Below are 26,668 nucleotides of genomic sequence, written 5' to 3'. Positions count from 1 at the left end.
TAGTGTATACATTTCACATTTATCTTATTTACCACTCTACCCCCAGTGGCTAGCAAAGTGCCTGATATGTAATTACTTAGTTTAAATAATAAAATAATTATTTGTGCAGACATGTTTATTTCCTTTGGTTTGTTAGGCTATTAAAATTATCTCACAGCCATGTAAACCATGGTTAATGCAGATTTAGTTCATCTAGTATTAAGTGATCATTTAAAGCTAAAACTCATTTGTGTTTGAAAATTTTAACTCATTTAAAAATTTTATCTATTTATCAAATGTCCCTGGCCTACCGAAGGGAAGAGGTATTAGTAGGTGAAAAGAGTCTAAATATGTGGTTTTTATGATGCTGATTTGATCATGTCATCAAATGTGATCATGTGATATGATGATGTGGTTTTTTGCATCTCCTGCCAGGACCCTGGGCTGCCCCACCATCTCTACCTCCTATTTCCTTTTGATGAGCTCACCTTTCGGGCCCTTCTTTCTATATCTACCTACATCTACAGGGCAGCCCAGCACTGCTGGCTCCAGAATTTCTCTCTGAGAGAATGGGGAAGCACCAACCTATCTGGTTTGAGGTGGAGAAAGATTTGAAATGCACTTGCATAGTCATCTGAAAGAAGACTGAAGTAACTTCATTTACCCATATCAAAGCAGACAGAGCTACTAATAATCCCTGCCTCCTGCCCATAAGTAGTCCTCTGCACCACTACTCAAGGGCTACTATCTGCCTGAGATGGCATATGATCTGTAGCTTTAGGAATTTCACAAAACACGAGTTTCTTCTGCATATCATTCTGCTCCAGTATCCTGATACACATCTGCTATTATATCACCCTCTGTCCTTCCTCACTGCACTTAACAGCATTTTTTTTTTTTACATTTCTTAACTTGATTACTCTTTCTTCACTTGACCAGAGAGTCCAGAAGGGAAGGTTCTATGTCTGGTTTTGCATACCAATAATAAAGCTTCATTTATGTATTTCAAACTTGAATAGTAAGACGAAAATCTTTATATTTTCTTACGAGTCTCCATAAAAACTAGCGTTTACTCATTCTTTACTTAACTCATTCTTTATAGCATCATAACATTGTAGACTTTGTATAAAATAAGTAAGACACTCTTTGTATATGCCTAAGTCAAGATCTAAAATATTACATGGTACTACAATGTTACTTAACATTTCTCACTTTCTGCCTTTCCATTTGGTTATTTAATTTTATACCCATCCCAAATCACAGAACAACTGTATCTATCCTACATTATATATGAGAAAACCTTGTAGAAGAGTTGAAACCCAGGATATCACCACATATCAAAGACCCAACCAAAGGCTAAGGAATACTGCTTTGCAGTACAATTTATGTTATCAATATTTGTTTGTATTTATATTGAGGCTTAGAGGCAAAAACTATCCCACTTGCAAAGTATTCTTTTATTTGTATAAATATATATTTGTATTTATTTGTATATAAATATTTCTAACAAGGGAATACCTTGCAAGCGGGATAGTTTTCACCTATAAGCTTCAATATAAATACAAACAAACAATATAGAAATCAAAGGACCTGAGAGCACATAAAGATTAGTGCCACCGGAATCCTCAGATCTCCTCAGAGATGCGATGGAGTACCTGACTCCATCATTTACTCTACTTTCTGTGTTTTCTGTTGACAATAAAGGCCACATTTGGGACTTACCATTATATTTAAATCACATTTCTACAATGTTCATTTTCTCTCAGTAAAGGGGCTTGATGGCCACCAAGTGATCTTTCAGGCCAGGATGACATGTGCAGTTAAACTGTCATTTAATTTACCCCTTTAGGCTTTAAATTGCTGTAGAGAACATATATATATATATATATATATATATATATATATCCCTTTGCTTATAAGCTAATTGTTTATACTTCTATAATCTTTTGTTTTCCTTTTTTTAAGTTACATTTAAATTGGGATTTCACTGTGACCCAAAGAAAATTTTCTTCCAAAGGACATATATAAAATTTGTAGTATATAGATAGAAATGGGAGAGTTTGTGCTTTCTTCTCATCATCCAGAGTTGACAGTTTTTGCCGGATGAATCCAAAAATTAAAAACAATGAACAAATGTTCAAAGAAGCAAAACAAAACACACTGTGGACTGGGTCCAGGTTCCATGCTTGGTGCAACGGGAAACAGGGAAGTAGAATATAACTCTAGCGTAGCCAATTGGTTCTTCCTTCAAAGTATGTCCACAATACAACCACCCTTCTCCACCTCCATTTCATATCTTATAGCCTTGGTTGAAGGCCCTATAATGTTTTAGCTTTCCTACAGTAATAGGCTTCTAACTGATTTGCTATTCCTTGAACTGGCCAAGTGGATTTCCATCTCAAGGCCTCTGTGCTTAATTTTCCCTTTACATAGACTGCTTTCCCATATATCCACAGAGTCCTTCAGTCCCTTCAGGTTTCTGTTCAAATGTCATCATATCAAAGAGGCTGACCCATTATAAATTAACCCCATGTCTCCTATCTACAATCGTGCTTTGTTCTTTTTCATACTACTTATCACTAATATGGCATTTTTAAAAATTAGTTTTCCTATTAGAATTATACTTCTTGAGCAGAGACTTATTATCTTGTGCCCTTCTTTATTATCTTGTGCCCCAGCACAGTGCCTGACACACAGAAAGTACTCAATAAATGTCTGTTCGATGATAGTTAATTAACTGTTCAAGTTAAATAACAATACAGGGCAACAGCAAACTAGTAATACAAGATAGTACATAGTTAATTGCTAATTGAATAAGATGTGCCAGTAATACCCCAAAGGAGTATACATCAGCATCACTTGGGGAGCTCTTTCAAAATATACATGCCCAGGCCTTACCACAAGACCCACTTTATCTCCCCAAGCAGGGTCCTGAGCATGTGTATGCTTAAATAGCTTCCCAGATGATTCTATTTTTTATTGTGGTAAAATAAATGTAACATAAATGTAACATAAAATTTGCCATTTCAACCATTTCCAGATTATTCCATCTAGCATTCATTTAAAACTACTGGTATAACATTATGTCAGTTCAGCAGAGCAAGAATAGCTGAAAAAGGAGGCTAAAAAAAAAAAAGTACCATGGTATATTAAAGAGCATGGGTTTTGGAGTGGAATATAGGTCCACCACTCACTAGCTATGAGACGAGACAAGTTACTTGTCCGTTAGTTTCCACATCCATAAAATGAAGATAAATCTCTATACCTTCTCTCTCCCCCTACATCTACTCCAAACTGCTCCCAGGTCATTGTAAAGCTAAGATGAAATCAAGTATATCTCTATTTTGATGCACACACTAGGCATTAAACTAGAACTTACTGGAATTACTTTCACTGAAATAAAAAATGAAATCATGCTGGCAGAAACACAAAGAGTATGTGTAATCTTGGCATAAGTGGCAGTAGAAAATGCCTCTTCCTCTTCCAATGGGACAGTTGAGAATGAAATCTGCTAGGAGCTCCACAGGTATACTACTACTAGAACAGTGATTCTCAAACTTAAGCATGCTTCAGAATCACCTGGAGGGCTTGTTAAAACAGATTGCTGGGCCCACTCTCAGAGTCTCCGGTTCATTAAATCTAGGGTAGGGTCTGATAATCTGCATTTCTAACAAGTTCCTAGAACTTGTGATGACACTGGTGCTGCTAGTCTAGGAATCACACTTTGAGAACCAGTGAATTAGAGTCTGCATATCCTAAAAGAATCTCTGAGATTAATTCCTTGAGTATAATTTTTTAAAATAAAAAAACCTGAAACAGTTCACTTAAAAAAACCATAACTGATAATATGCTTATGATTTTTAGAATATTTTACAATGTGATAAAAGTCAACTACTGAGATTCAAATAACAAAAGCAAAATTTCATGCCACTGGCATCCCAATGACAAATATTCTGAAAATTCAAATTAAAATAATTATAGAATACTCATTTCTTAAAAGTTACAACATAGATAAAAACAAAACATGGCAATTTTAAAAGAACAAAATGTACATATAAACTTTGATAGGTATAATAACCTAAAAGAATACTTACATGTATGGAGGCATTCCGTCACTGTTGTTGGCTTGATCAGATACCCTTTACAGATATAGCAGGTAATGTAAGGATTAAAATCTTTCACCAAGTGTTTCCTTTGGGTAGCCATTCGTGGCTAGTGAAGACTGGCTTTAGTAGTTTGGGCAAAGAGGGGTCCTAAGTAGATGAAAGTCTGATCCCAGGAGCTGGTGTGTTGTTCCCAGTAGGATGTCCTGAGGCATGAGAACTAGCATCCAGATTTATCATGAGATCGTTGATCATCACTCCTTTTGGTGGTTCTGCTTTCCCATGTCTGTTTCCAAAATCATTTCAAAAAGATGAGAGAAAAAAGGGTCAAATTCCTCATAATGTATTAATGTCATTCTATTAACAGCAAGTGTTACATGTTCCCAATTGGGTGAATAGGTGAATAGAACATATCCTTCATTGTATCATTAACTTGCAAATCTGCTATAATTCAGAATAATGACAAATTCATCCAGTCCTGGAACCTCAACTATCACCTCTATACTAATGACACCCAAAGCTATTAACTACAGTTTGATATCTTTACCTCTTCACTAATGCATTTTAACTATCTGCTTGACTGCTCTATTAGGAGTCCCTGCCAATACAAGTTAGAAGATTAAAAACTGAAGTAATGATCCTCCCTATCAAAATGTTCCCCATTTCCATTTTGAACCCTACATCCAGTTACGAGTCAAACCAAGTTGATGTCCTCTGCTATTCCATGCCCGGCTGCTCTACTTGTATATCACCTCTCTACCTGCAGTCCATCTTATATTCTGCTACCAGGCACATTTTATTTTGTGACACTTGGGTCTTCTTATCAACGAATGTCAGTGTCTTCTCTTTACAAACAGAAAAATGTTTCTCATTCTGTCACATAAGACCTTCTACAGGTTAACCTTAATATACCCTTCAACAACTTTCTTCAACCTGAAGGGATCACTCCTCTCCCACCGTCTCCTCTGCAGGTTCTAAGCACTCTATCCAACACGCCCTTTCTCTCCTCTGTCTGCACGCCACCTATCCTTCAAGCCCTTCTCCAATGCTATCCTCAGTGCAATCTTTCCCTAGTTTTTAATGCTTACTTCTTTCCTGTTACATTTGCCTTTTATTTTGATTTATAGTTACATTCATTCTTCACCTTCTTTATTAGACCAAAAACTCTTCAATAGAAACTGGTCATATTTAGTAGATATATAACCTGGGTAATGCTACTTTCCTGTCTCAGGTTTGTTTTTTTTTTTAACTGTAAAATATGTATCCTCTCAGAAAACACAACATGAAAGGTGCTGATTTTCCTAAGTGCATTCTATAAACAGGAACTTTCCCCCATCTTAGCTGTTAACTCATTGGTAAATATAAAGCAACCGGAAAGGTAAAAGGCATTCCATCAACACATACCCACTGCGAATGTGCAGGGAATAGGCTCTGCATGTAATCATCCTATCCTCTTGGGAAGTCGTATTCGTGGGTGTAACAGAAAGCAAGCATAATTAAAAGACAGGGAATCAGGGTTCTGGCCCTTAGCCCTGTATGACCTTCAGCAAAGCGTTTCATATCTGTGCCTGGGTCTCGGCTTCTTCCTCTATAAGTTGGGATTAACTGCCTTGCCTTTCCCACAGGTTTGCCATGAAGCTCCAAAGTAAGAGAAAGTCCTCTGGAAGAGGAAATGCACGGTCCCGACCTGGGGTGGTGCTAAGATCCTAAGGCACAGAGCCCTGTGACCAAGACAGTTAAGGGAAGCAAGAACTTGCAATGACGGGGCGGGAGCAAGGGGGAACTTTTCTCCGTTCTCCGGCAGGACCCAGAGGTACAGCCCAGTGCGGTCTCAGCACTGCCGCGCCCGCCCGGCAGGTGCGCGGGCCCAGGCCCCGCGGGCGCGCTGCTCAGGCCGGGGAGAGCGAGCAGCCTTTCCCGGGGCCGGCGTCCGCAGCCGGCCGCTCTCCCCGCCGAGGTAGGCACAGCTCCGAAGCCCCAGCCCGGGCCGGTAGCCCCCTGCACCCGAAGGGCCCTCCCGGCTCCAGTCTGGGCCGGCCAGGGCAGGTGTCTGGAGGTGTCGCTCTCGCCTGAGGCGCAAACTTGGGCGAGGAGTCTGGCGTCCCTGCAGCTCCCCAGCCCGCCCGGTACCTACCCAGCGGCCGCCACCGCCGCCGCTCCTCGCCCGCCAGCGCAACGGCCTCAGAGTGAAGGAAAGTGAAACAGAAACAGCACCCGCCGCGGCCTGGCCGGTCCCCGCGCCCCGTCCGCTCTCCCCCTGCAGGCGGGAGCGCGCCGGCTCTGTGGGGCCACTCGGCTCAGGCCCGATAGGGCGCGGCGGGCCTCGGGGCCCAGGTCCGGTGCCGCCTCCAAGGGCAACTCCACCCACTTCCAACCGGCGGCGCCGTCCGCCCCGCCGCCCGGCCACGCCCCCGCCGCCCGGCCACGCCCACCACCACGCCCGGAGGCCGCGCCCGCTGCCTGCGCTGCTCGCAGGTGCAGCTGCTGCCCTGGCTCCCTGTGCTACACGTTGCTCTGGCCAAATATTATCTCGGTTCTTCTTATCCTCACCGTCCACCCCTTCGGTTGTTTATATCATAACAATGACTGGCATATTTTTCCTGGAGGGTTTAAAAGCAACGGTCAGTGATGAGACTGACGCATCCTGAGAATTTGTCTCTTCAGCTGCGTCTTCCCCAAGTCTGTCCCACCTGCGCCGAAGTGGGGACAAAGCCATCCCTTGATTTGCACCTTATTTGAAAATCACTGACAAACTTGTTACTGTAGCGCGGGTCCAGAGATCATGGTCGTTGACAACTATAAGCAAACGGGAACGTTGTGGAGGTTGAGGGTGGGGGGAGGGTGAGTGGTAAAGAAGCATTACTGTTTGCAAGGTTCAAAACAAACAAAAACCCAGTACTCTTTCTAGTGGACTTTGAGATCTACAAGACACCATTCACTGCAAAAACCTTCATTCAAAAACGTGTATTTTAGAAGCCAGAGCAGTGATGGCTTAAGAAAATGACAATAATAGAGGGTAGGGGAGACTGTCAATGCAAAGTATTTGCTTTTTCTCCAACTGATAGGCGTTAACTTCTTACTAAAGTGATAGATGACTCTAAGTGACAAACCAACAAACTTAACAACCGCTAGTCCAGCAGCCATACAAGTGTTCAAAGATCCATTTCAAATTTAAAATGCATCAAGCAGTAGACCAAGGCAGCTTTTTAAACTATCCATTTTACAATCAAACTTTGACATGTTTAAAAATTGCCATTTCTAATATCACAGTAGGGGCAATACATTTTCTGAAACAGCTTTAAATGACCACATTCTTATAGTCCTTTAAAGAACCATTTTGCAAAATCATACATGCCAATGTCCAAGCTGGGATCAACTTCATAAGTCGCAGCAATCACAATGAGTAAGAGAAAACAAGTGAGGTCAAATGACTTCATGGCAGTAGGATTACTCTTTACCCTTCATCTTTCATTTCAGAGACTAAACAGAACAGTATGTGAAAAATCACACTATTTCTAGTGTGTTTAAAATATGCATTGGAGGATATTACTGTATATATACCACAATATATAAAAAAGACTTGGTATTTTCCTATTTTGTGTCTGAAACTATTTTAAATATGTTTTAAAAGAGTAACAGTGGAGTCCAGGGGGCTTAAATGTGATTGGTGACCAATCACAAGTGCGGTTAATCAGTATTCCTGAAGGAAAAGAGCTTGAAGGCGGGTTTTAGGATGACATATGTTAGCAATGAAGGAAGGGGTCACAAACATGTGATAGAGCAGTACCTGAGGATGAATGTGGAGGTGGGGTTGCCAGAATGAACTTGGGATGAGGGAGAACTACAACTTTTGTAAGGCAATCTGTGCTTTGTGTCTGAAGAGGCAGCAATAGTTTGCAGTAAAGTGTTCTGTGCTTTCGCCTCTGCCTTCTTCAGCAACCATTCCATCTCTCCCACCCCAATTTAAAAAAATGCACACATACACAAAATAAAAACAAGTTTAAAAACTCAAACATTTGTCTGGTTAAAAAAATAATAATAGGCCTCGCACGGTGGCTCATGCCTGTAATCCCAGCACTTCTGGAGGCCGAGGTGGGGGGATCACAAGGTCAGGAGTTTGAGACCAGCCAGGCCAATATGGTGAAACCCCGTCTCTACTAAAAATACAAAAATCAGCCGGGCATGGTGGCATGCACCTGTAGTCCCAGCTACTCAGGAGGCGGAGGCAGGAGAATCGCTTGAACCTAGGAGGCGGAGGTTGCAGTGAGCCGAGATAGTACCACTGCATTCTAGCCTGGGAGACAGAGCAAGGCTCCATCTCAATAATAATAATAATAACAAAAGTAATGGTAAGAGGGAATGTTATGAAATCGCATCTTTCCTGTGTGATGTGTATGCAGATTGTAAGTATTAAAACATGGGACTTTCAGGTGCTGTGCTGCCTCTCCTTCTCCCCTGGGGCTCCTTGCCAGTTACTTATCCAAGTCTAGTCCCTTGGTACTGCCAGTGGGGGCAGAGGACAAACGATGGAAGCTACAACATGAGGGGGTAGCTCTGATAACAAATCTCAAGTACCAGTGGGACCCTCAAGTAAACAAAGGCCTGGAAGCAACTGGATATACAGGACCAGGGGAAAAAAAGGCAGGATAAAGGAATCATAGTTGGGAGTCCCCTTATCAAGAATGTACTTCAGCTTTCTCATTTTATAGATGTAGAAACTAAGATCCTGAGACGTGGCAAATTCATAATTACAGAGCTGATTCTGTTAGAGCCAAGACCAAAACAAAGATGTCAGCTTCAGTTTTCTTTAATACCTCTTGAGAGCACTTCTCAAGTCCCAGAACTTAAGGGAGGTCTGGTAAGAAACAGATTAGGGCTGCACACGGTGGCTCACGCCTGTAATCCCAGCACTTTGGGAGGCCAAGGCGGGCAGATCAACTGAGGTCAGGAGTTCAAGACCAGCCTGGCCAACATGGTGAAACCCCGTCTCTACTAAAAATACCAAAATTAGCCAGGCTTGGTGGCAGGTGCCTGTAATCCCAGCTACTAGGGAGGCTGAGGCAGGAGAATCACTTGAACCTGGGAGGTGGAGGTTGCAGTGAGCCAAGATCGCACCATTGCACTCTAGTCTGGGGGACAAGAGCGAGACTGTTTAAAAAAAACCACACAGATTAACTTTTTTTGTTGTTGTTAAAAAAGGGAGAAAGAAAGGGAAGAATGGATGAGGAGAGGGAGGGAAATAACTGTCTAGATGGCACTTAGGAGTGAAGTGGCCACTGGTGATTCCCTAACAAAGAAGCATAATCCCAAAGTGATGACTGTTGCATTTGAGTATTGGCCCAGACTCTTTCAGAGAACCACAAATGGCTCTTAATAACTCCTGGAACTACTTGGAGCTATCTGTATATCTAACAAATGTTTTCATTAAGATTTTTAGTTCATTTATGGCTGGGCAATGGGTGGGTAGGTAGTTCTATACTAAAAGTTTACATTCCTTTCCTGCCTAATAAATACATCATTAATTAACTGACTTTTAATGGCATAAAGTGATTGAAAAATGTGGTTATATATTTACATCTCCCTGAAATATTAAATAAGGTGAATTTTTCAGCTGGGCACGGTGGCTCATGCCTGTAATCCCAGCACTTTGGGAGGCTGAGGCAGGTGGTCACAAGGTCAGGAGATCGAGACCATCCTGGCTAACATGGTGAAACTCCTTTTCTACTAAAAATATAAAAAATTAGCAGGGCGTGGTGGCAGGCGCCTGTAGTCCCAGCTACTCAGGAGGCTGAGGCAGGAGAATGGTGTGAACCCAGGAGGTGGAACTTGCAGTGAGCTGAGATCGTGCCACTGCACTCCATCCTGGGCGACAGAGCGAGAGACTGTCTCAAAAAAAAAAAAAAAAAAAAGTGAAATTTTCATTATTATAAATTATGTACCTAAGAATGCTGCTTAATATTTTAACATAGAGTGCCTTTAACATATAAGCTACTCTTTGTAATATAAAGGTCTTCCTATAAAGATTACAGAAAATATTACAATTGAACATAAATATCCTATAAGGCCCACATATATTTATTTTATGACCATGAATATTTTAACTCTAAATCTATGGTTGTCTAAAATCATTGATGGAGGAATGGTAGGGGGAACACAGAATTGAAGAGAACTTCCAATCACCCTTGACCATGTCTTTCTCTTACTGCACCCCTCTCCCACAATCCAATAATTTTCAAGGACTTCCCTTGCTAAATTTCTCTTAAATCCCTCCGTTTAGCCACCCTGTTCAGATCACTATCATCTCTACTCTCTATCACTCAATGAACTCTTAAGTAGTCTTCCTACAGCTCTTTTCTGCCAAAGCATCTTCCACAGCACAGCCAGAAGACTCTTTCTAACTATATAAATGAGGGTCATGCTGCTCTCTGGCTTTAAAAAACCTCATTTCTAGAATAATGCCCAAACACTTAATAAGGCCATTTCAGATCCCTGTCACTTCTACAGCCTCCCCACCCCCACTTGAACTCTGTGCTCCAGCCATAATGTACCTCTTTACTCTCTAGCTAGATAGATAGGTCTTCTTCCAAATGACCACCCTGTCTTTATCCCCTCACCCTTCCCCACCTCTGCTAAGTCTGACCAACCCTTATATATCCTTTCAGGTATCAGCTGATTTCAAAGGTCACCTTCTCAGGCACCTCAAAGCTGCCAAAGAGCCTCCTGTATACACACAGACCATATTCATACATTAACAACTCACATTTATCCTCTCGAATCAAATATCACACTCTTAGATTATCTGATTTACTCATCTGGATCTCCCACTAGAGTGTAAGCCCAGTGGATCCACTGCTTGGCTATGCATATCCCCAGCAGAGTGGATGGCAAAAAGCAAGTATTCAAACAAATATTTATTGAAAAACTGAATAATTTGCAGCACACATTCTAAGAACTGATCCTATGTATTCTTTCTTGGGTTTCTTGTAAGGAAGGGATTCTTACAAAGGATGTGTTAAGGCATAATCCCTGCCTTCTTGGATTATTAATTAAAATCACACCAGGGAGTACAGACTTATCCACAAGAACCAATTATGGAGCAATATATCAAAATTTATTAATAAAGTGTTAAATGGAACATGATCAAGTGACAAAAACTCTAGTTGAAAGCAGAAGCACTATGGGTGGACAAGAAATTAGTCCTACATGCCTTCTCTTCCAGTTACAAATGAATGGTAATGGCATATGAATGATAAATGAGAAGGCCAGAAAAAAAGTGTGTTAGCTGTCAACTCCAGCCTCACCATGGCCAGTATCAGCAGCTTGGACTGTGGTCTGAGAAGAGGCCCTGAAGGGCTGGGTGGTGAGATTTCCCCATCCCATCTCTTTTCAAAGACAGCAAACTCAGCAAAAGAGGGCACATTTGAAAATAAGAATATTGCAGCTATGGGAACTAGATCAGACCTGACAGCCTCCTAAGGAGAAGGAGGTATGTTTTTACTTCTATGACGTTAAACAAGGAAATTTAAGCTGCTGATGGGTATTCTCCCTTTCTACCTTTTTGGATGACTATTATATGCATATTAAGAAGAATCTGTGAACAGGGAGTTTCACACAAGTCACCAAGGCCGAGGTCTGTTCACTAACTATATTACTGAATTATAAAAGACGAGGCTTTGATACCAGATCATTTCAATTCACCATTTTAATTTATTAAATTAAGAAAACTGCAGAAAAATCCAAGGAAGGGAAGTAATTACATGTATTCATTTATGCTTTTAAAAAGCAAATTTTGTCAAGAACTGTTGTTCCTGATTTGAACAACTTACAATGATATTTCACTTCCCAAAAATGTTAGGAGGGTGATGCTTATTACAAGTACTGATGAGGAAGTTAATTAGAACTTTATGATTATAAATTCATAGATCACCATTTCCTTTACAATATTTCCATAACTATTGATTCTTTAATCCTTTTTACCAGTGAAGTCTGAAATTTTAAGTAGAACACTCATTTCTACTAGAAAAGGAAAGACTTTCTGTAATTAGAACCTGAACTTATAAGCATAAATTGATTTTAAAATAACTGTATTCTGGCTTATATCCCCATTTGGGGATTCTCTGCTCCTTCCTTTCAGTTTAGTTTAATCAACCTTTCTCTGGATCCATTTCCTTCCTTGTCTTCCTCAGACCCAATGCAATCATCATTAACTTTCTCCCTGTTCTGGTTATCATATTTTATCTGCAGTTCTTTAGCCTTTTGGCCGTTCATCTGTTTGTCTTGCTCCTCTACCAGTGTGCTTGTCTGCAAATCAGTACTACTAAAAACATGCTATCCCAGTCAACTGGGTTCTTAATGCTGCATTTTGTTTTGCTTTGTTTTTATAATTACTCCGGTATATGCCTGGACAAATTCTCTCCTATTTCTCATAGCCATGATTTTGAATTTGATCAGTTCCCTTAAATTCTCTAACCCAGAGGTAGCTAAGTATAGTCCCTTATTCTGGTAGCAACCTCCCTGGAGGAAATTTCCCCTCCCCTACAACATGCAATTGTGCTGCTGCTTCAGTAGTCCCATGGCCGTCTTCTCTCTGTGCATCTATCTTCACATGACATTCTCCTTGTCTGTCTCTCTCTCCTTTTTTTTTTTTTTTAAACATATATTTTTTAAGACAAAGTCTGTCTCCCAGGCCAGAATGCAGTGGTGCAATCACGCCTCATTGCAGCCTCAACCTCCCAGGCTCAAGTGATCCTCCCACCTCAACCTCCAGAGTAGCTGGGACCATGGGTACATACCACCATGCTCAGATAATTTTTGTATTTTTTGTAGTGACAAGATTTCACTATGTTTCCCAGGCTGGTCTCGAACTTCTGGGCTCAAGCAATCCACCCACCTTGGCCTCCCAAGGTGCTGGGATTACAGGCATGAGCCACCATGCCTGGCCTTTTCCTCTTCTTATAAAGACATGAGTCTTATTGAATTAAGAGCCCAAATTGATTATACCTTCAAAGAATATGACCTTTCCAAATAAGGTCATATTCACAGGTAGCAGAGGCTAAGACTTCACCAGTTCTTTTTGAGAGACTCAATTCAACCCATAGCAGGCATTTAGAATAAATCTGTTTAATGTTTAACATGTAGTACATAACACTTAATGTGGCACATTAAAATAATGAAGTGGCTGGGCGTGGTGGCTCACGCCTGTAATCCCAGCACTTTGGGAGGCCGAGGTGGGGACCTCTCTGAGGTTGGGAGTTTGAGACCAGCCTGACCAACATGGAGAAACCCCACCTCTACTAAAAATACAAAAAAAAAAAAAAAAAAAAAAAAAAAAAGCTGGGTGTGGTGGCGCATGCCTATAATCCCAGCTACTCAGGAGGCTGAGGCAGGAGAATCTCTTGAACCTGGGAGGTGGAGGTTGCGGTGAGCCAAGATCGCGCCATTGCACTCCAGCCTGGGCAACAAGAGCAAAACTTCATCTCAAAAAAAAATTTTTTTTAATAAAATAAAATAATGAAGTTAATGAACAAAGTACAGAAACGTACTTATAATATCTGACATAGAACTAATTTGTGCTACTTGTAGCCAAATAGAGATTACTTATGCATATGTATATACAAATACATACATATATATCCACACATATGTAGAGTATATTTTAAGGACTGCACAGACTAAGAAATAGATGTGTTCCTTCAAATATTAGTCATACTTTTGATTCATCTCTCTTACATTTTCTAAAACACAAATAGCATTAATACTAATTAATAACTATTCATGCCAGTAAATGCATGGCATTATACTTGGAGTGCTAAACAAGAAACTATTAGCATTTACAAGCTTTGACCCTTGAAAACACTTAAATTGCACATAAGAACACTCTCTATACCAGATATGGAAACATCTATAATATTCAGAATAAGATACAGACGAGCAGCACTTAGGAAGTATAACTTATTGTGATTAAAATGTGAGTGTAATATTATCCTTTGAAGATGCTATTTCTTCATATAGTATAACACACATGCTGTACAATTTTTCATAGTTTCTACCATGAAGATGAGTCTGAAGCACAACTTATTCAGATCTTTACAAAGAGAGAAGACATCAAGCTTAATAAAAATCCAAATGTCCCAATAGATGAATTAAACTTACTTCCAGCCAAGAAAAAATCTTAAGATTAAAGAAAAACTTTAAGCAAGGGTATTAAAACAGAACTCTTGTTTTTATAGAGAGCTGCCTTCTATTTTCTTACCTACCCAAAGAGTGAACACAACAAACAGAATTAGCAGGCATGCGTTATAGAAGTTAGGCTCTACAATTCTTCTAGGGATATTCATAGTGATTTTCCACTTTGATTTATTCAGATTCAATTCTCTATCTCATTCCTGTCAGTACAGTAACCTCTGAGTATACAATATAAAATATTAATCAAGAAAAAAAAGCAAACCAAACTTCCAGCTACTTCTGGTCAAATAATTCATTTCCTCTAACTGACCAGAATAAGAGTTCTCTGTGACTATTAAGGGACACTCCCAATTACTCTGATCTAATTATTTCTCAATGGCTTTTAAGCATGTTCATCAAATCTGTGAAATGGGGATGTAGTGAAAACAGAATGGCCTCATGCAACACATTACTTCATGTATCTTCCTGTGCCTTCTTGAACAGCGTGGAAATTATGGTGACACCTCTAACACCTCATTTTCAATGGCATGAAGGCAAAAAGCAACCTACAAAGCTTTCTCAAGCTTCAATTAACCTATTTCTGAGTATCAGCTTTATGTCTCTCCCTTGCCTAATAACTAACAATGGAATGAGCTCTTCCAAGTACACAGTACTTTGCTAAACATTTTATATCATTATTGTTCCATTTATTATTTGTAGCAATCCTGTAAGATAAATAAAACCATTGTCTTCATCTTATAAATGAGGAAACCATGGCACAGAGAGTTTGTGCAACAACCAGTATCACACCGCTCCTGACAATGGAGGCAGGAGTGGAACCTTGTGGTGCAACTCCTGAACCATTCTAGTGCTGCTCAACCACCTTCCAGACCACTTTGCTCTGCAGCACTGCAACACCTCTGGGGCCTGGTTCCAGATAAGCTCTATAACCTTGTCTCCACTCTTTCCAAGACAAAACCTCTACTTCAACAACTAGACCAGGCTTCTCACTATCCCTTGAACACAGTGTGAATGCCAATCTCTAGCTTCTGCTTACACTGAGCCCTACTAACTGGAATGCTCTCCCTCCTCCTCCTCTTCCTCTTCTTCACTATTCAGTTGCAATTCTGCATCTTCCTAAACTGTTCATTCTTCCAGCCTTTCTACCTCATAGGAATCTCACTTCCCATGAAGATAGAAGAACTGCTGGAGACCCATGAACCTGATACCTAAGTTGGTTTTGTGTCAGTACTGACGTTTCACATTTATGCAGATCAGGTCCAATAGTAAATGACCTGAAGGCAGGGACAAGTATGGCCCCTGCAAAGGTCTGGGAACCTGGCAGGAGTTCAACAAATGCTGGCTGAATTTACAATAACCTCTATAGCAATACAGTAAGAGTAACACAGCACACTGTCATGGAGAAACACTCTAAGAAATCATTTCAAGACTTTCAGACATTAAAGGCACCACCTAACTTTCCAGAATATTCTTTAACTTGACAACTAATCCCCCCAGCTAATCACATCAACAAAGTATGCATTTCTGTGTCTGGATATAGCCAAGTCAGTACTATATACATGTGCATAAACAGCCACGGACTGACATTTGAGCAATGTTCAAACATGGCATTGGAAATCTAATGAGGAATTTAAGTTTGCTGTAATCAAAATAATGCTTGCAAAAAGCTGATAAGATGGGAAATAAAAATAAAATGCACTCCATTTACCATTCCTTTTTGCTTTGGACCACTTATTTAACAAATGCCTCCCGGTACCTAATGCATGGTAAACACTGCTTTAGGCACTGTAAAGGATGCTACTATAGTCCTTCTGGGTTTTTGTGTGAAGCAGCTCAACTGTCTGATAATTCTTCGTGTCAGAAAAAAATGAGATATTCTTCTACATTTAAATGAGAGAATAGGTGAAACTTGCTCTCCTACTTACTACTATCTGCAGAATACATACACATTTTTGAGACGTTACAGAGATTTGAGTTAGAACTGGAAACATCTCTGATTTTCAGTGATTATTTTTAAATGTAGCTCACAGGACAGAGAAAGGGAGAGACCAAACAACAGAAAGCAGGTGTGGTCTAATTGGTACCAGGTGTCTAGCACTAGAGGCACTGAAACAGCCTTTCTGCTTTCCACCAGGTGTTGGCACCCAGCCATGACAAAGCCCTTGAATACTGTGTTAGTGGCCTCCACAGACCACAGGTTCTGCTGGCCCTGTGCTTCTATAGCAACCACTGAACCTCTGTGGGCCAATGATCTCTTACCAAGCTAAGCCAATTATCCAGTTTGACATTAGAGATCTTCAGGTGGCATCCTCTAACAAAGATGACTTAAAAGGTACCAACTTGTGTATCTTACTAGATTTGCAGGTTAGCATTTAGAAGTAATGAGTAATGTTTTCACAGTGTGGCTATGTTAAACACCCTTCTATAACATATACATAATTGAGAGATGGGGAATAAAATTCATACTAACTCCACATCGTTCAATGAACACAAGTGTGTGCTGTGACCAGGAAGCACAAGAGCTGTAGCACTCTTTGGCAGAAAAAGGATCTCAAGCAGCAGGTGGACTGTTTGCTATAAGGGGAAGGGCATCCAAATCTCCCAGCAGACAGGTGGGGGCCCAGCCCTCTAGGAAGATGGAAGCGTTAAGGGAGAGCAGTGGGGCATATGAAGTTGCAAATCATTTATATGTTAGAAATTGCCCAAGCTTTATAGATGTCTAATGCTATGATCTGCTATCTATCTAAATGCCAGAAGTGGCAAAAGACACAAATGGCAGAGATTAAAAGGAACAAATAAACAACAAACAAAAACACCCATTTGGGAATCTCAATTTCCAACATGTCAATCTCATTGAGTTGACATGTGCATATTGGTTCCACATTCATTCATTCATTCCCCAATGCCCATTGATAGCTACTAAAACTGGGAGACTCTACTCCTATCAGCAGATATTCTCCAATTTCTTTTTCTTTTTAATCTAATTTTTTTGTAAAGACAAAGCCTCACTATGCTGTCCAGGCTGGTCTCAAACTCCTGGTCTCAAATGATCCTCCTGCCTTAGCCTCCCAAAAGTTCTGAGATTACAGGTGTGTGCCACTGTGCCCAGCCCCATCCTCTGACTTCTGACAGATGTCTAAAGAGGAAGTCCCTCACTTGTAAAGTTCTCTTCTTCTACAAGGAAGATTCCATCAATTAACATAATTAATAGACTAAGGGAAAATATTAGTCAGATGACAGATGAGTAAATGAAATTATGTCAGAAAAAAGGATTAATGATAAAATGTAAATATATTAAACAAAGTTACTAAGCAACACAAAATACTATGTATATTTGGAATTCTGAATAAATGAATTGAATGTAACAGTAACAAACTACAAATGGCCAGAGTGCCAACAACAATCTGCCTATAAATTACTTCTAAAGAGAAAAAAAGTATCTGACCAAAAGCCACTGAAACCTACCAATGGCAGAAAGTTCACACTCCTGTAGAGCAAGAAAAATGAGAATTTTCTTTTTGATTAGGAGAGCTTAAACTGCCTAACTTCCCTTGGTACCAATAAAGTTCGGTTTGACAGAAAACCAGTACAGACACATCCAACACTGAAGGTGTCACTATTTCCCATGGTCCCAGATACCAGGAACTGAAGCCAGCTCCCTGAAAGGTCAGGATTTCAAGAGAAATGCAAAATAAGCATGAGTGTGAGGCCAGCATTCCTCATTATCATGATTTCTGGGACTCAAGCAGGTGGGGTACACATCTTCTCTCCCCTGTGCCTACCAGAGTTCATACATTTTCCAAGAGATCATTCTCTTCCATGATAATGAGGTGAATTTTTCATACTAATACAGGGAGAGCAATGTGTTTTGGCTCTTCCCAATGAGCCCATAGATGCCTACAGCTTTGCTACCTCAGCCAGGGTCCACAGATCAGCCAGCACCAGCAGGGAGCTTGTTAGGAATGCAGAATCTGGGCCCTCAGGTGATTCATACACAATTAAAATTGAAGTGGCACTGTGAATGGATTAAAAATGTTTCTTACTCCTCGGGTTAGGTATTTCTCTCCCCAGATGCCAAGGATCAGTGCAGTTAGGCCAACTCTAGGACAATCTGAGCATCAAAATGAGCAAGAGGAATGGATCATACACACTGAATTTAAAGAAAATAATCCATGAGTCCATATTTACAACAAGCAAGCAAATAAACAAATGGGAGCAAAAGAAGAATCCTTCAAGAGAATGTCAACTTATGTAAGGAATGAAAGAATTATAAAATCACTATTTTATAACCATGTTATTAATTGATTCAGGCAAGAATCTCCAGGGATCCTAAAACTATTAAGAAAAAATTGTTGGGTAGCAGGATATTTACATAGTTGTACAGTGTCTCTCGACAGAGATAGTCTAATTTCATGTAATTAAAATTGATACTATAAATTTATGAATTACAAAGGGGAAAAGGTAGCTTTACAATGGAGAAATCCATTGGATGCTACCTAAACAGTGATTGCACTTAACAGCACTAATAATGGGATAATCTGACATTATGTACCTGCTGAGATGATGCTCTTAGGAGGATACATTATCACCTATGTAATGTTCCTGCCCAAAATGTCTATCCTGACTATAATCATTTGGAAACATAAAATAAGTCCACATTGAGGGCCATTTTACAAAACAAATGGCCTACACTTTTTGAAAATACTAATGTCATGAAAGACAAAAATTGAGAAAGATTAAAGAAACTTGATAACTAAATACAATGTGTGATTTTAGACTGTTTACTGAATTGGGATTTCATTATTGTTATGGTTATAAAGGATATCATTGGGACAGGTCTGCACATTAGATACTATTATAACAATGCCATATTTCTTGAATATAGTAACTGTATGTCCTTTCTTAGGTGATACAAACTGAAGTATTTAGAGGTAAAGGGTCATATCTGCAACTATTCTTAAATGGGTCATTGAAAACTGTAGTAACATGTATATACAGAGATAAAGCAAATGGGGCAAAATGTTAAACAGTGAGTCTAAGTGAGAGATGTACGGATGTTCATTGAAAGATTTTGGCAACTTTTCTGTAGATTTTGAATTTCTCAAGAAGCTGAAAGTAGAAAAAATGTGAAAAATCAAAAGTAATGCAATGACAAATGGCTCATCTCACAACTCTCTAGCAGAAGAATACTACCACCAGCTGCACATCCCTCACCAAAGTGGTCTTAAACTTAAATACAAGTAAACAACAGGCTGAAAAAATTCCTCTTTAAAAGGTTTTTAGGAAAAGGGTCTTTCTATGCTAAAAGCCCCTTCTTAGAAAATGCACCTCCTAATTCCTTCTACAGTGGGCCAGGCTATGTTCTCAGCACAGGAAATACAGCACTGAACCAGACAAAGCCCCTGCTCTCATGGACCTTGCATCCTAGTAGAAGGAAATAGGCAATAAACAAATAAATAAGGTCATGTAGTGATCAGTGCTGTAAAGAAAAATAAAACCAAGAGGGACTCTGGGGCAGTGCTATTTAAAACAGGGAGGTGAGAGAAGGACTTAGTTAGGTGACATTTAGCACAGACCTGAATGAGGTAAGGGACTAAACTGTGCAGGTAACTGGGGGAAGAGTGTACCAGGCAGAGAATACGGAATGTAAGGCAAAGTCATGGAGGCAGGATCATGCTCAGGCACCAGATAGCAACAGAGAAAGCACAGGAAAGGAGGTCAGAGACCATGCAGTCCCCCATAGGCTGTTACTGAGACTTCACCCTTTACTCTAAGTTGACTGCTGCCTCCTACCATTTCTACCTACCCAATGTTCTTGCTCCAGACTGGCAACTGTGCAGTTGCATAATGAAGGGACCACTGTGGGGAAATGCAGCCAAGTGTACTTCCTAAGTGCACTGAGGCTCCATGCAGGCTTTCCCTATTTGCTAGTTTCATCCCAGGTGATATCTTCCTCATACTCTACCTAATTCCTTTCTCCCTCCCACTCTCTTTTAATCCTCATTCAAAGGCATCAAAAATTGTCTCTTTGGTTTGAGAGATTAAAAAAAAAAAAGCAGCTTATCATGGCTGACATGTTGAAGAGTCTTATTTATAACATCTAGTGCTTGTTTTCACAGAAGTCACCATCCTTTCCAAATGTTACATCTGTACCTACCTTTCCATTCTCCTTTAATCAAACCTGCTTTTTCTCCGAGTTCTGCTGTTCAGCTCCTTGACAGCAGGAGCTACCCTGTTCATTCTTTCATTCCTAGTGACAAGCACAGACTTTGGCACATAGTAGTTCTCCGATAAATATTTGTGGCACTATTTTATAGATAAAAGATTAAAAAGCCAATTTATTGTTAGGCTGTTGTCAAAATTTACCAAAATGTTGGTATACCATGTCTTTTAGTTTTTTGTTTGTTTGTTTGTTTTTTGAGACAGAGTCGCAGTCTGTCACCCAGGTTGGAGTGCAGTGGTGTGATCTCAGCTCACGGAAACCTCTGCCTCCCAGGTTCAAGTAATTCTCCCACCTCAGCCTCCCACGTTCAAGCAATTCTCCCACCTCAGCCTCCCAAGTATCTGGGATTACAGGCACCCACCACCACACCTGGCTACTTTTTGTATTTTTAGTAGAGATAGGGTTTTGCCATGTTGGCCAGGCTGGTCTCGAACTCCTGACCACAAGTGATCCACCCACCTCGGCCTCCCAAAGTGCTGGGATTACAGGGGTGAGCCACCACGCCCGGCCTCAGTTTTATTAATTGTAAATATACTGTCGATGATTCTGATGTGGTCTGATGCAGGGCAAGGAATTTGGCATAAAGTAGAAACTCTCTAGGTGTTTGATGGATAGAGGAATAGTTCGATGGACAAACACAGATTAGATAGGACTTGTGTGGCCTGGCCTGAGAAACCCATCATTTATAATGTTTACAACATTGTTTCTTCAGGAAAAATGTACTTTGAGCTTGGCTCAGTTTATGAATGAACGCTGGAATATAGCCTTGTCACTTAAAATACTAATATCTAGGTCTGTGGGTGTGTTTTTATTCACAGATTATCTGTGAAGGATTTAGAGTGCTAGGTCTGACTTGGGGAAGGGTGGCAGATAATTTGCTCCATGTTAGCTGGGCTGTGTGTGTGTGTATGTGTGTGTGTGTGTGTGTGTGTGTGTGTGTGTAAAATGTCTAGTCATTTAGAAACCCAGAAAAAAGAAAAATCATTCCATAATAGCCTTTCAAAATTTTTGGGAACAATTGCGCTCAAGGCTGGATGACAGGGAAAATCAAAGAAATGAAGATTTTGCCCAGCTTAGTGACTCTAGTGAGAGAGATAAATATATTTCATGCATTTAAAATAATTGTATTTACATATCTAATCTCACTGGACCATAAGAATTAGCATCCTAAACTGTGTTACATATAACTTAGTTTACTCATAAAATTTTAAAAAATTGTTTATGTAGATAAAAATTACAAATTTACTAGATAGTTTATAGATATATTTCAATTTAAATATAGCTATGTATTCCAAATTTTAAGAAACATTATTTCTGGTATTTTATGAGAAAGAAGTTAAAACTTGAACATCAAGGAAATCTTTCACTATTGTGCCCAGATAAAGGCATTTATTACATTTCTTGATCTTGATGACCTACACAGAATCAAAACAATACCCAAAGTACTCATTTTCACAAAAGACAGTGAGGCAGTGAATGGAGGAAGGAATCTGAAGAAGAGAGAGAAAAAGGGCAGGACATGGCAATAATGAGTTGGCAGTGGGTAACTTTTGCTATGTACAACTATTTTTATCCTCGGAGCTCTCCTTCTTTGCATTTTCTGGGTTCTCATGTTTATCATCTTCCAAGACTTGAAAACCAAACATTTGTCTGGAAAGGAATGGCTCTACCATTTCATATCCACTTATTCTGTGATTTAGTAACTTCCAAACAGGCTGTTTGTAAAAATGTGCCTGGAACACAACAGTAAATAAAATAGACCTGGCCTGGTCATCATAGAGTCTGCATTCTAGAAGAATTAAATTAATATCTATGAAATAAATATTAGTTACAAGTATATAAGACAGTTACTTCAGTGCAATCATCTAACAAAAGGAGGAAAGACTAATGTAAGATTTTTTTAAATGAAAACCTTAATTCAGATTAAGGTTTAATTAAAACCTAATCCAATAAGTTCAATTTATTATCCAACGCTGGAATCCCATCTAAGACATCCCTAACAGCCCTCTTCCCTATTGCAAAGCTTGTCAGAATATTTTATGAGGAGTAAACAGTAGACATAAACTTATGCAAATTAAACATTATATTCATAATTCTAAAAGTTTAATCTTTATAAAAGCAAATCACTATTCAAAAACATGTTCTCTAAATTTTATCACTACCTTATCTGTAGTTCTGGTTACAGATATTAGAACATTTTTATGATTTTGTGGTGTCATGCTTCACAAACTCAACAATAAACAGCAAATAGCTGTACAATCACTTATGAAAACTGCATAAAAGTGTTAAATTAGCTTACACGGACATAACACTCATTTCAGAAATGTGGGCCTGACTGAAATAATTAGGTTCACAAAAATTAAACAGCCTAAAACAATCAGGTTTAAAACTTTTAAATATATACACTTGTTTTTGTTGTTGACAGATTTCCTATATTAAAAGAATAAAGGATCTATAAAATTTATTTCAATTTCAAAATTACAATGGAAATGAAAAATGTTAAGAGAACGGAGAAAACAATAGGAAAGAAAATTTCCATTAATATAGGTAATTGGTTTATCAGGATGTAGTTTTCAAGAAATTAAAAACATGAGTCTTGTACAAATATATATTAAGCATATGTCAAATATTTATTTTAACTCAGCAGGATGGTACATCTGGTTCAATGTAATATAGGAAAGACTGTAAGTGTATACAGTCAATGAAATACAGAATACTGAAATAAGATTGCTAATTTAGATATAAAACTAGTTACTATCCTATAGGGCAATAAAACTGTAACCTTTGGGGTTATCTTCTTTATCAGACAGAAATCATTTGCAGGGATCAATCTACCAATTAACATCTAACTTCACAGAATCTGGATCCTAATAAAAAGTAAGTTAAAAAAAGGAACACTTTCCTAGAGAATTACATGATCCTTGGCTGGTGTCTTAAGTGCTCCAAGAAAATGCTAAAAAGACATGCCATCATCCTCTGCCTTATTCCCAAATGTTGGATAATTTTTCTAAACATTTTAATATGCAACAAAACCTTGGCTATAAAAAGCCCTCATGAATGGGTTAGTCTTGATAGCGGCATGCCCTAGAGACCTAAATTAGCCCTTAAAATGCTTAGTACCAAGGGGTTTGCTGGTAGATTGTGGCTGAACACTTCCCCTGCCCCTACCTCCATCAAGGCTGCAAAGTCACCATTTTTTTGCTTTCTTGCTTTTTAAAATCATGTTTGGCCTGTATTCTGCATCAGAAAATTTGCCGCTTACCCTGTATTGTTTCTAGTCATTTTCACCAACACATTTCTTTACTGTTTTTCTTCCTTGAAAATATCCCCTCATCTGAACATTAATCATGTCAACCTTTTAAGCAAAGAATGATCTAACTCCTTCAACATAAATACATCTAAAAGTTGAGTCACAGTTTGATAGTAAGCATATTATATAGCATAAACGGCCAATCTTTTCGCCTAACTACCCCTTGCCCCAACATTAAGAAGCATATTGAAAATAACCTACTATTTAAGATCAATAATTAGTTAATAACCTCTATTTACTGAAACCAATTAAGTACAAGAAGGAAGTTTTTAAGGCTTCTAAGGAGTCAAATATAGTAAAAACTTCTGGCTGTATATTATATTACAGTATCCCTCATTTAGACTCTTAATAATTAACAGTAATGATGACTACTATGCAATGACTACTCACTATGTGCCAAATACTGTCCTAAGAGCTTACAAGTTTATCCTATTTAATCCTCACAACAATCCTGTTAACTACTTTGTATTATTTGCCTCATTTTTCAGAAGAATAAACTGAATCACAGGGAATTAAATTAACTCTCTCAAGGTCACAATGGTGGGTTTTACTGAAATCATTAGGTTCACAAAAATTAATCAGCTTAAAACAATCAGATCACAATGGTGGTGGATTCAAATCCAGGTTATTTTGCTTCAGAGTCTATAGGCTTAACCACCATACTACATCAAAAAAGACAGAAGAACCATAAAAACAGATACATCGACCATCATCATCACAGCACTTATACAGCACATTTTATATGAAGGCATGGTTCTAAGCAATGAACATATAAAAACGTATTTATTTTTCACAACAATCCTAGGGGGTGAGTACAATTATTATTCTCAATTTGCGAAAGAAGAAATTGAGGCAAACAGTGGGTTACCCCGGGTCACAATGTTAATAAAATGCAAGGCTTGGATATAATCCTGGACAGTGTAGCTCCCAAGTCCAGGACCCTCCCTTGATGCCATCCTGCTTCTTTTAACGATTTCAAAAGCACAGTGCCAGTAAACAGTCCTAATACTTCAGAAACTCTGAGGTTGGAAATCACCACATTAAAGCACAGAACCTTAACTAAATGTTCATCACTATGATCAAAAGTCATCAAGAACAGATTAAAAGGTTTTCATTCAGGCTTGTTAAGAAGGCAAAAAAGTAACACACTTAAGCAAAATTTCATCCAAGATGGGTTTCTTAAAAAAAAAAAAAAAAAAAAAGGTTTTCTGGAAAATGAACTCAATACAGAACAAATGAGGTGTTACAGTAGTGTTAAAAAATCCTTCTGCAGACATTGTTTTTGTTCTTGCTGCCTTGGGGTTTCTCAGAATTCCCTCAGGGGCTGTGGGTGGAGGGAGGAGGGGAGAAGATAGTTCTCCACTCCACCTTCAAACACATAACTCTGTTTACGTATTTTCTTTACACATTGGGCTTCCCGGTAAGCTTTCACTTTGATGGGACCTAAGCTCCTGTTTATGATTTGAATGAGTTCCCCAAATTTCATGTGCTGAAAACTTAATCTTCAAATTCATACATTGATGGCATTTAGAGGTGGGGCTTTGGGAGGTAATTAAGATTAGTAATCTCACTGGGGGGACCATGACAGGACTGGTAGCTTTATGTGAAGAGAGACCTGAGCTGACACACTCAGCCCCTCACCATGTGATGCCCAGCTCAGAACGTTGCAGAGGGTCTCCACCAGCAAGAAGGCCCTCACCAGATACCTCACCCTTGTATGTCCCAGCCTCCAGATATGTAAGCAATACATTTCTTTCCTTTATAAATTGCCCAGTCTCAGGTATTCAGCTGTAGCAACAGAAAACAAACTAAGACAGTGCCCATGAAAATGTGGTCTAAGTGGGCAGCTCTTCTCACTTTTATAAAACTTTCCCCATCACCTCCCTGGTGTCTCAGGAGTTCCACTTCACATTATTTTTCCATTTGCCTCTTGAATCTTGTGCTTGCCCAAGCTCTGACCATTCTCCCACCTGACCCTCCCTTTCCACTTCCCTCTGTCAACAGTAATCACAAACACAGCTAATGTTATCAACCTCCTACACAGCAAGCTCTAGGTTAATATTTTTACATCAATTACTTCATTGAATGCTCTCCACACCCTTATGAATTGGGTTCTATAATTGGCCCCACTGTATACAGGAAGAAACCAAAGCTTAATTTGCCCACTGTCCAATGACCACAAAGTGATGAATATAGGATAAACTAGATTGCCCACTAGAAAGGCCCCCAACTCTTCACCAGTACACAATCCTGCCTCTCAGCCTCTGTCAATTATGTTCAAATTTCCCACTGAGACTGCGTTCAAGACTCAATATCTTAAAAACAAAACAACAAAACAAACAGCACCTTCCCTTCTGGCACAGCCCCTTATAGCAGCACCTCAACAATGACAAATGCAATGCACAGCTTTCAATGCAATCTCATCCATACCTGTTGATATTAATGCTTATAAAATCTTCTCTTCTTCTTTCAAACATATATGTGCACTTCCCAGAAAGGGGCCACATCCCCTGTTCTTTCTATACCCTCACTCTCTCTTAACTAGATTAGTTGAACAATTTTGGGCACTGAATAGGAAGATATTAATAATCAGCATAAAGAACCGTGGTCAGTAGTTAGGATACCAGAGTTCTGGTTCAGTTTCAGGCAATCCCCTATAGCAGACACTGTCACTGTCTCCTCCTCCCTCTTATCTCCTCCATGCTCATCTCTACATGCTGAAGGCAGCATTCTTGAACACCTGTGGCTTTTATTCTGGCTCCGAGAGCAGGCTGGGCCCTCTCCCAGAGTGAGGCAAAAATGCAGGGAAGTTAGCATCTCCAGGAAACAGCCCTCAGTCAAGGAGGATGGATAGTTGATGGGCAAGTA

General features: G+C 39.5%; 1 protein-coding gene across 6 annotated transcripts in view; it reads right to left on the bottom strand.

The window, feature by feature from the left end:
• PCGF5 (polycomb group ring finger 5) overlaps nucleotides 1-26,668 on the bottom strand; it is a 122,453-nt gene that overhangs the window by 57,098 nt on the left and 38,687 nt on the right. For 3 of the 6 annotated variants that reach the window (XM_054503689.2, XM_054503687.2, XM_063669979.1), the window contains exon 2: nucleotides 4,074-4,368. In XM_054503689.2, the coding sequence (XP_054359664.1) occupies nucleotides 4,074-4,185 (112 nt within the window). In that variant the 5' untranslated portion in view covers nucleotides 4,186-4,368. Of the gene's footprint in view, nucleotides 1-4,073; nucleotides 4,369-5,486; nucleotides 5,738-6,216; nucleotides 6,466-26,668 lie in introns of those variants that run through there. The other 3 variants (XM_054503688.2, XM_054503691.2, XM_054503686.2) reach the window with 3 other exon arrangements.

This window comes from Pongo pygmaeus, chromosome 8, assembly GCF_028885625.2.
Source record: "Pongo pygmaeus isolate AG05252 chromosome 8, NHGRI_mPonPyg2-v2.0_pri, whole genome shotgun sequence".
Lineage (NCBI taxonomy): Eukaryota > Metazoa > Chordata > Mammalia > Primates > Hominidae > Pongo > Pongo pygmaeus.
Note: the sequence above shows the minus strand (reverse complement) of the source record. Positions and strands in the feature narration are given on the sequence as shown.